The following is a 10,777-nucleotide window of genomic DNA, read 5'->3' on the forward strand; positions in this document are numbered from 1 at the left end:
GGGCACGGTCCGGCGTCGGCGCGGGAAGGGAAGGGGCGGCCGGGCACCGGCCGACATAGGCAGGCGGCTGCGGTCAGCGACGTCGCGGGCTAGGCGAGCGCGCGGACGGGGCGCAGCGGCGGGGCAGCACGACAGCAGAGGAGGCGCGCGCAGGTGCGGCCGGGGGGGGAGGGGGCTTGCAAGCAGCAGAGCAGCTCGGTAGGTGCAGGTGGCCGGCGAGCGGGTGTGGGCGAGTGTAGCGAGGCGTGGCAAATGCGCTAGGGGCGGCGGCAACAACAGCAGGACGAGCAGCGCAGTAGTGGCGGTGAGGGCGAGCAGCGGCAAGGCGCGGTGGCGGAGCAGGGTACCCCGCGGAGAGAGAGAGAACCCTGACAAGGGGGCCCCACCTAGGTCAAAACCGCCGTTGACTAGTGCCACATCAGCAGCGGGTGGAGAAAAACCAGCCGAGGGGGTGTTTTGTCCGGTTTGGGTTTTGTTTTGGGGGGTAAAAGAAGCGGAAAAATAGATCAGTGGGTAAAGTGAACCGCCCACTTTATTCAGGGTAGTAAATGGACTTTTTTCCTTAAAAAATAATAGTTTAACTAAAAATTCTATATAGAATAGTGATCCTATTAATTGATACTTCCAAATATTCGAGCGCCGCGAGCAATGCAAATTTATTAGATATCACGCCATGCAAACTGCTAATGGAGAGATCTCTGCACGGAAATTACCATTCAACATAAGGGAATGGCTACATATATGAGTAGAACATAACAGACCATTTAAAAAGAACTCACAGAGATATTATCCTCGTAGCGTTACCAGTTGTGCTGCTACATTTCACGCCGTCCCATGCATATTTGGTTGGGAAACATGGATCACCCATCCAGTTTTTCATTACTCCATACTCAAGTTTGATACACATGATGGCGTCGACTACATTACAAAAATGAGGAGGGAGGGGGTCATGATTTTTTTTATCATACACATAAAAACAATGTTTCAGATGCTAAATGGAACTATGTAGGTTCTGATTCCTCAGGCTAATCTATCATCATATTACTAAAACAGGCGGTTAAAAGGAGCTCCCGCGTATCAGGGTTATACTATCTAAATTAATCAAGCATCATTGATTATGTTAAAACATATAAATTGGTATAAGGCAAACATATCTATATTTGACAGAGGCATGTACATTATACGAAATATCTAGCCATTCAAATGGGAAAACTCTAGCACGGCCAACAGAAAAGGACAGGTAAAATGGAGAAAGCATTCAATTCACTTCAGACACTTTAGCAGGTTTTTTCTTGTGCTGCCGCTTCCTTAGTCCGATGCGCGTGGTTTGGTGAAACCTGCTTTCTTTTTTCTCAAATACACAAAGCTTACGTATCATTCTATTGGCGAAACCTGCTTTCTAGTTGAACAACATTAAGCGTCATTTTGTCAAACACTTTGAGGGCAACGAGGTGGCAAGGCAACGTGCCACAACACCGTAGGAGGCCCAAGCTATGATGCATCAGGATTCAGGAGCTGCTTCAGACGCACTAGGCGGCCACGCGACACAGTGTCACTGCCCTTCGCCGCCGCCTGCGCTCCTTGCCGGTTGGCTAGGCGCTTACATTGGATAAGCTAGGCGCTTCAGACGGCTTGATTTTTGCACGACGATACAATCAAGATGAAACATGGTGTACATTGCAGGGTTCACACATCTATAACCTTCTCTTCAAAGTTAAGAATAAACAGCACGATGCACACCTACACTACAGGGTACTTGGTGAGAAACTGAGGAGATTCATGCTGTGTCTACAATGTGATTGAGTGATCATAACGAGTGACACACACGTGCAAAAAGAAATGGTTATGTACCCATATCATCGCTCCACAGATGCGCAAATACTCAACTAAATAAATTACTCCCATGAGTTCTACTAGAGCTAGGTCAATTAATTTGGATCGGAGAGAGTACTGTACTTAAATATCCTCTGGGCGCCATGTAGATCCCGATGAAATCTGTGGCCTTGAATCGCCCAAAGGAGTACTATCTTGGTTCAGTTATCTCCGAATCCGATAGCACCCCTTCACACGGCTCCTGTGTGTCGCACTGGCTCTGGGATGGCTCCGGCACACGTAAGGTTGCACTCTCGCAGCTGAGCATCAGAAGAACATCCCACATGCTGGGCCGGTCTCCCGCATTGGGCCTGGAGCACCATACCGCGATCTGAATGCATCTCATTATCTCGGCCATTTTTGATTCACCATGCAATGCTGGATCTATCATGTGGTACATCTCCATTGATCCTGCCATTGTCGGCAATCTGACAAGCTGCAGCATCATAAATAGAGAAGGCAATTCGTTTTATATTACTTGAGTGCCCCTATTTAGCAAATCCGATATATGAACAAAGAAAATGGGCTGGTACATCCAAGGAATTCTATTTGCAGAGCACAGTTTTCAGAGGACAGTAGTTAGCACATGTACTTACATCACCTGCATCCTTGAAAAGTGCATCGGGCCTCTTTGCAGTAATTATCTCAAGAAGAGTGATACCGAAGCTATACACGTCACTCTTAACTGAGTAGATACGGTCAATAACATATCCAGGATCCATATAACCCCTAAAACCAAACATATACGAAAATACATGAAGATGAAGAAAATACATGAGGTGATGGAGCAAAGGCTTACTGTGAATTTGATAAGTTCATACCTTGTACCGAGTAAACTACCCTTGTGTCGTTCACGCCCATCCGGACTACACACTTTTGCAAAAGCAAAATCAGTAATCTTAGGAGTCATGTAAGAATCTAAGAGAATCCTTTGTGGATTTAAATCCCCATGCATAATTTGTATCCCACAGCAATCATGTAGATAGGCCACCCCGCGGGCTATCCCTAAAATTATTTTGAAGCGCTCAGACCAGTTGAGCGACACCCTTGTTCCTGTGCCAGTGAGATACTTATGGTCACAATCGTGAGAGAACAAACTAAGTGAAAAAGGCCCACAATGAACTATAAGAACAACTTAGAAGAGGCATACCAGTTACCGTGTCAGACAAACTCCCATTTGGTAGAGATTCATAGACTAAAAGTGCTTCTCCTCTTTCACTGCAACATCCAATGAGCTTAGCAACGTTTTTGTGTAGAAGCTTTGCATGAAAGCGGACTTCATTTTCAAATGTGAGTGAAGAATGGGAGTTATTTTGATGAAATCTTTTGATCATGACTTCAAGTCCACTGTCCAATCGTCCCTGCAAGCATCAACACTAGGTTTATCTATGACAATTTGTCGGTATGTGATTTATTACTGCTGCAAAGATTTCCAAAAAAAAAAAGGGGAGCGTCTAGGTTGGATGTATGCCAAATAACCATTTGATTCTAGACATATACATTTCGGCTCAATACAGTATTCAATTTTACATCCATGTTATGTAGAAATGCTTTAAGATTGTGCTCCTTTTGCAGATAACAAAACAAAAGGTGACATACATATGTACATATCTTAATCCATGTTAAAACTAATTACAAGTAAGAATTTCTCTGGTAGAAATATGTCTAAATTGGCATGTTAGAACCTTCATCCGGGGAATGGATATCTGATGTGACCATAAACCGCGCTATTCCATGTACACTGCAGATTGGAGGTTTTTGTATTGAGGTGCCGTCGACACAACCAGAGAAGCAAAAGATCAAACCAACCTTTAGAACACCATGCAATTTCTTTTGTATTGGTCGTCTGTGCGAGGAGTACCAGGACGTGAAGGCCGAAACCCCAAGGCAACGTGGAGGAGTCCAAACCATGTTGACTTAGCTTTAACATACGTACGTTCCTTGAGTGCTAGTCTGTTTTGGATTTTTGTGATCGGCTTGCCGGATACTTAATTAGTTAAATCATGATTAGTTAGAATAGGAAAGAGATAAGAGTCCGTATCTTTTTAGCTTGTTTGTTAGGTCGGTTGGTTCAGGTTTAGTTTTGCCTATAAAACAGGCAGGCCTCGGCCTTGTACGGGACGGAACTTTTTGGAGGTGGGTGGAGAAAAGCATCAGGTTGGATGCGTCAAATATATGTCTTGTTTGCTGATCCTTGAGGGATTTTGGAGCTGCTATATGTGTAGGATTTGATCCGATCAGATTCTTGCTCAAGTTTTTGTTCTTTGGTCTTCTTGCGTTTTTGCTTGATCCGAAGAGCCACTCTACTATTTCGACCCACGCTGCTGTTGCGACGATCGTTTGTCGACGTTCTTGCTATTTCGTTGAGTACCGTGAAAGATTGGGCCAATAAACGACTCGTCATCTAGTCGGGTCCCATCAATATCTATCTTTAACAAGCAGCATGCAATCTTTCGCCTCTCAAAACTCAATATCAGAGCTATGCTGTTTAGGAAAAATTCAGAAAGAATAAAGTTTAATGTGTCGTATGCAAAGGTAAAGGTGTTGTGGATGCACCTTTTTTGCATGCCATTATTAGCCAGGGTTGATGAAACTTGATTTACATATGCCAAGACATGTCTTGTCAGATCTTTTATAAACTTGAGGTAGCTAAATCAGAAGCAGGGGGACAGGGAATTTTAATTAATGAACTGATCACTTCATGATGTTTGAATATATGAAAGTAAAGGAGCAAAGGCATGTTTGCTGATGTAATGCCCAAACAATTTTTTGCACTGGTAATTTGGTCATCTTAAAAGGGTAACAGCATCAGTAAAAAACACTAAAACTACCAGCGAATAAACCAGGGAAGTTTTGTTGTGAAAATTTAGTTATGATGCTTGTGTGTTATGCATTTGAAAAGTGCAGCAAGACTTGGACCATTAAGAATATACTTGCGAAGAATAATACAAGAAGATAAAAAGTTTTTTTTTCCTCCTAGATCCAAAAAGGATTTTTTTTTTCTTTTCTTTCAAAAGCACATTCATACTATGTACCTTATACACATCAGCGTATCCACAACTTCTAATTTTGCATTGGAATGCAAAATTATTTGTAGCAGCCAACAATTGGGAGAAATGAAAACCTGAAAACCCTGCAGGGAATGCACCATGAGCTTTGTTTGTTTGTGATGCAGACTGTAGTTTCCTTTCAAAGTTGATGGGTTTTGCCGAATGTTATAACTAATACGTCTAAATATTCATTTATTGATTCTATTATCTTCAGTATGCATTGATGTTGAGTTGGTGCTTGTAGCTACTACCTGATCCGTTGAGTTCATGAATACAAGGAGCTGTTTCTACCATTTTCCAGGGCAAACAGTGACCCCACCGGAACTTCTGCTTCCTAGCAAAAGGTTCAGCAATTTCCTGGTAACCTGAATTAAAACTCAATTAAATATGTTATACACATGACTCATGAGCAATATCAGAAAAAGTAATAGGAATATACTTTGATTAAACCATGTTCAAGAAGAATCATACAGGACATGAAGTTGTACTTTGGAAAGTTAAGTAAACATTTGGCAAGGTTGAACATGAAAGTACATGGCCCCATGGCAAGGAAATCAGCTCCCACTTATGGGTTAAGATCCCATCTCTCAGTTACGTAGTTTGTCATTTAAATTAGGAAGAGCTATTAACTTGGGACTCAAGTCAATCAGAAGATCTATGATTTATTACTTATATCGGATTGTTAAAGAGCAACCCCTATGAGTAATAAATCCAGCTAGAATTAGGAGAGCAACTCTTCTATCTTGCCTTTGGGGTGATAGCCCTTCCCCTACCTGTCCCTAAAACCTAGTAGTACACAATACAATGCAATATATCAAATTCAAGATCCCAACTCCATAAACAGTTAACTGAAAGAATTACTTGTTAGCTGGTGTTCCTCAACAGCAATGGACTCAGCGCTCCTGCATGCCTGCGATCTTTCTAATTCAACAGGCCGTAAACTACATTCAGTCCTGAAAATTCATGGTTAAGAGATAAAAGTAACTATTTTATGTATGTAACTAAATGTTTTGGAAATAATGTTGTGGCCACTTCTTGCAGTAACCAAGCAACAGATTAAGTATCTCTATTTCCTTGTGCTTGCTAACAAAGTAAGTACGTAGACCAAATTGATGAATTCTGACTGAGCTTCAGAGTTTGAGTGACTGATAGATGATGTCAGCACTCCTCCTGCGTCCTGAAACAACAAAACAAATTTCAAGCATACGAGACTAGTATTACGTGAAGACCCTTGGCTACAATCGAAAAGCCATGATGATGTTTACCAGTGAAGTACAAACTGACTATACCTGAGATGAGCACGTCGACAGCGTGCCGTTGCTTATTCTTTCGAGACGACAAGTTATGTCAGCATGGAAGATCATAGGGTAGAAGCGGAGGTGCTTGGCAATCTTCTTCTTCACGCGTCGGAACTGGTCAGTGTGTTTCCATTCCATGAATATGCGATATGTGGTGCTGCAGTCCTGGCAGGAGCTGACGAGGCTGTACGCCTCCCGGAGCGTCCCCTCCAGCCCATTGAGTGCATTTACAATCTCTTCTCGCTAAATCATTTCTGGGTTTTGCAGCATCCGTAGCAGGCCATTTATCAACTGCACATCCTGCACAAGCTCCTGGCAGGTCTCCTTGTTGCGCTGAACTGTCTGTGCTGCCTGTACAATCGTCGAGATGAGCCCCAACGCATCCACCCCCACCAGCTGCGCGATAGTCGCTGCCTGCTCCATGCCGTTCCACTGCGCCATATCTGCACCACCTCTCTCCTTCTGTGAGTGAAAACGGTAGGAAAGGAAACCACTGTATTATGCATGTAAATTCCAAGAAAGATCACTGAAAGACAAAAAAAAATTGATCAAAACTGTCGAACCATTCGAGGTTGGAGGGTAAGTAATTTTTTTTTCCCGTTTTGTCTAAGTAAGGATAATAATGCAAACTCACTTCTGAACAGGATCCATTTGCCTATTACCAGAAAAAATACTTTGAACGTGTTGCCAGTAGCCAGATGCTTTAGGTGACTGATTAATCTTATTCATTTGGCGGTCGGGGCCAGATTCAGAACAAAAACTTTATTTGGTTCTGAGTAAGAAGTAAGAACACATGGAGGTTCAAAACACAGTTCAAAGGAAGGAGATAGGAAGTACTCCCTCCGTCCCAAAAGTTAGTACAAAGTTGAGTCAATTATTTTGGGACGGAGGGAGTAGGAGCATACCTTGGGATTGAAGCAGAGTAGATTGCCTGTCAGCTGTTTAACTGCGAGCAGCACACGAGAAACTGTCTGCCTCGATCCTGTCCTGAAGTAGCGGTAGAGGTGGGTGGAGCAGATAGCCACACAGTACAGTGTTCTGTGGGACATGGGTGGCCATGGTGTTGTCGATTCTGCTTGACCTTTGACTGCAATGAACGCGTGTACTGCTAGACATGAGAGGCTGACTGCAGACGCAAAGAAAATGCGCAATCGGCAGAGGCAGTCTCCGGCTCCGCGAAACTTCCTGGAAGGTGAGTGACGACAATGCTTAGACAGAGGCGAGACGACGAGTGCTTGACCTTGACCTTGACGAGACGACGAGTGCTCGCCGTGGTCGCGTGGTGTCTGCACGCTCAGGGCTCACGGTCTCAAGGAAATGGAGAGGACGCGGTTAGACAGAGACCAGGGAGGTGTGATGTCTGCGCCTGTCGCTCATGGCGCTCCAAGCACAATGGCCGGCGGAGGTGTCAAGCTGCGCGGCATTTCCGCGAGCACCTGGAGCGCAGAGGGAGAGCAGGAGAGGGAGTGGCGCGAGCACAACTCGCTCCGCCTCCGCTCCGCGGGAGCTCTGGATGCCCGGCGCGCGGATCTTCCACCGGGGGTGCACCAGCCGCCTCCCCTCCACGCATCATTCAGCGCGCGTCTCGATCGGTGGCGCTCGGCCGGCAGGGCGCCGGGCGGAGCGTCCGCGCGGCCGAGCGCACGAGCGTGCTTGCTCGGGCGCAAACTGTCTCGCTCTCGGCGAGTCGCACGCCCCGCTCGCCTGCAGTTGCTTCCGCATGGCCCGGCCCACTAAGCTGCCGTTTCTCGTTTTCTCGTTCGATTGTTTTTGGTTCTTTTTGTTGTTCCTATTTACTTTTTTGTTTTCACCTTTTTTAAAAGTTCCCTCACTCCATGAGCTTTTGCAGTTTTTGAAAAATTTCAACGGATATGAAAAATGGCCGTATAATGTAAAAGATTGTTCGTGTGGTTTTTGCAAAATGTTCATAAAATTCAAAAGCTTGTTTGTCAATTTCCACAAAAGGATCACATGTTTAAAACATATATGTTCATGCCATTTAAAAAATCTTCATGAAAATATAAAAAAATGTTCACATAATTGGTAAACAATGTTCTACTATTAAAAACAACTTTTAAAGGAAAATAAAAAATGTTCACACGTTTAAAAATATGTTCATGACATTTCCTAAAAAAGTTTAAGAAATGCAACAATTTGTTCGTGCAATTTCTTATTAAAAAATTGTGCCCTTAAAAATATTCATAAATAAATAAGAAATTTTTGCATGTTTGCGATAATTTTGGAAAACTTTAACGCGTGCTTAAAATTGTTCACCGTGTATTTAAAAATGGTTAATATGCAAGTTACAATTGTTCAACATATCTTAAAAAAATGTTCAACATGTATTTAAAAATGTCCAAATTGTATATGAAATGTTTAAAATATTCACCACGTATTCGAAAATGAAAGTAAAAAATAGAAAAAAGGGAAAGGAAAAAATAAATAATAAAGAAAAAATAAAATGGGAAAAGTAAAAAAACAAAAGAAATAGAGTAAAAAGGCTAGAAAATAACCATAGAAAAAACAATAAAACCTGGTTGAAAATCAGAACAAATACACTTAAACCGGCCAGAACTATTAGAAAATTGTGTAAAACCTAGAGTGATACCCTAAACAACTTTGCATGTTTTTCTGGCATTGTTAGGACATCATGCCATCATATTGCATTGCATTAACTTGACATGAACATATTAGTCACAACAATATTTTTATTATTTCAAACCCTAATTAATATTGCTATTATTATTCTTTTTCGTCCTAAACCCCTGGCCTCTCTCCCAAACTTTCACATGATGTTCTTTTCTCATATTAGAGCTTGTAAGGCCCCATATGCGGTATTATTCCAAATATAGACCCTAGCGGTCCATTTATAGAATAGAAGCACAGATAGAGTCGTCGTAGCATATGACTTCGTATCATACACACAATGTCATATGTCATGGTCTTTACAAATCAAATATAAGAGCAATTCCACTACCAAAAAGATGGTATATATATGAATAGGGCATACAAGTGTAAAGATCAAAATTTATTAAACACGAAGACCACATGGTCCAACATTATCATCACAGCCGAAGTCTCAAATAGTCCGAGTAAAAAAATCAAGTAATGCCTAAGAGGTGGAAACATTAAGCAAGCAATCACATTCCATCGATTCCATGCTGCCAGCTAGAACCCGCTAATCTACTCGTCATCGTCGAAGAACTCCACATACTAACGAACCTGTCGTCACAATTAGCGTAGTAGCGTGTACCTGTAGTTGTTGTTGTGGAAAGGGTGAGTACTTTGGGTACTCAACAAGTCTCATTACTGAAGATACTAGAACTAACAATACTTTCAGGTGTGATAATGGGTTAAATGGTGAAGTTACAACAAGCGGCTAAGCAACATACTATACTTACTTTTATTAGAATTTGAGATGAGAAAGCATATGCGAACGAGGTCGTAAGTTGATCATATATCCACCTACCTACCCATTCATAACACTCTGGTGTCCTCTCCTCGGGAATTATCCCTCGAAGAAGAGACAATCAAGGCATGCACATGTTGGCAAATTTTTGTTAAATTGATTAAGGTTGTCCATGAATCAGCATTAAGCTCCAAATCATCCATAAATGCGAACACGGCTTTCGAAGAACATTTAAACCTGCAGGGGTGCACCAACATCCCCATCATAGGCTCCATACACACTCTGTTAACAAGCGGAATCTACCGCTTAGAGGCACCCATTTTATGAGCTAGCACCGGAAGTCCCGAGCGGCACGACAACGCTTGCTCGGCGACACGAACTACTGTGACACAAGACATGCTGATTAAGGCAGTTTTCAAGAACGGTACTTGCTCCGTTACTATAGTCCAGGAGACACCCGCTGGGTCGACATCCGAACCAAGAGTCGTCGTATCTCTGACCCGGTCGCTAGTATTGCACCAAGTTCCGAGGTGGCTAGTACTAAATCCCAAGTAGCCACTCGTAGCTTCGCACGTGCGGACCAACGTGGGATTCCACACCACTGCCCCAAGTTTTTCGAAAGATCCATGAGGCCATGGTCCTTGACAAAGAAAACACAAGTTTGTAAATTTAAACCAACTTATGACTCTTGGATAGTTTGCAGTTATGGAAACTGTCAAGGGGGCATAAAAAACCCACATATGGTTAACGCGCTCAATCATGGAACATAATAACAAGAACTTGATTCTTAGGGAAACTCAAATGAAACAAAAACAATAAGGCATTAGGCCCAGCCTTCCACCCTTCGTCTTGTGCACTACCATATCATAATATCATATACTCCTTCCGTCCCAAAATAAAGTTGTACTAAATCAAAGACACTTATTTTAAAATGAAGGGAGTACTTAATTAACATGTCCTAGACAAGAGCAACGAAGGTAACAACATGACATAAGACAGACTCTGCAAACCCTATGCATGACACTAAGCAAAGGTTAAGCACACGTAACATAGCCATCACAAAATTTGCTAGGAGGTGGAAGTCATGGTTGTGCTTAGTTCCAACATGCCGGTTTGCAAAAATACTTCTGGCAAGGGATCCATGAAGA

At 42.7% G+C, this 10,777-nt stretch overlaps 1 protein-coding gene across 6 annotated transcripts in view; it reads right to left on the bottom strand.

The window, feature by feature from the left end:
- LOC123121321 (cysteine-rich receptor-like protein kinase 25) overlaps nucleotides 1–7,930 on the bottom strand; it is a 9,786-nt gene extending 1,856 nt beyond the window's left edge. For 2 of the 6 annotated variants that reach the window (XR_006459665.1, XR_006459666.1), the window contains exons 1-10: nucleotides 7,126–7,929; nucleotides 6,212–6,682; nucleotides 5,784–6,099; nucleotides 5,174–5,287; nucleotides 4,908–5,005; nucleotides 3,023–3,233; nucleotides 2,694–2,925; nucleotides 2,469–2,601; nucleotides 1,957–2,308; nucleotides 780–918 (exon numbers count right to left, since the gene is read on the bottom strand). Coding sequence is in view for 4 of the 6 variants with exons in the window: in XM_044541253.1 (XP_044397188.1) it covers nucleotides 2,024–2,308; nucleotides 2,469–2,601; nucleotides 2,694–2,925; nucleotides 3,023–3,233; nucleotides 4,908–5,005; nucleotides 5,174–5,216 (1,002 nt within the window). In the remaining 2 variants the exon portion in view is untranslated. Of the gene's footprint in view, nucleotides 1–779; nucleotides 919–1,659; nucleotides 2,309–2,468; nucleotides 2,602–2,693; nucleotides 2,926–3,022; nucleotides 3,234–4,907; nucleotides 5,006–5,173; nucleotides 5,288–5,783; nucleotides 6,100–6,211; nucleotides 6,683–7,125 lie in introns of those variants that run through there. The other 4 variants (XM_044541253.1, XM_044541255.1, XM_044541254.1 and 1 more) reach the window with 4 other exon arrangements.
- Between the last annotated feature and the right edge of the window lie 2,847 nt (nucleotides 7,931–10,777).

The sequence above is a fragment of the Triticum aestivum genome, chromosome 5D (genome assembly GCF_018294505.1).
Source record: "Triticum aestivum cultivar Chinese Spring chromosome 5D, IWGSC CS RefSeq v2.1, whole genome shotgun sequence".
NCBI classification, from domain to species: Eukaryota; Viridiplantae; Streptophyta; class Magnoliopsida; order Poales; family Poaceae; genus Triticum; species Triticum aestivum.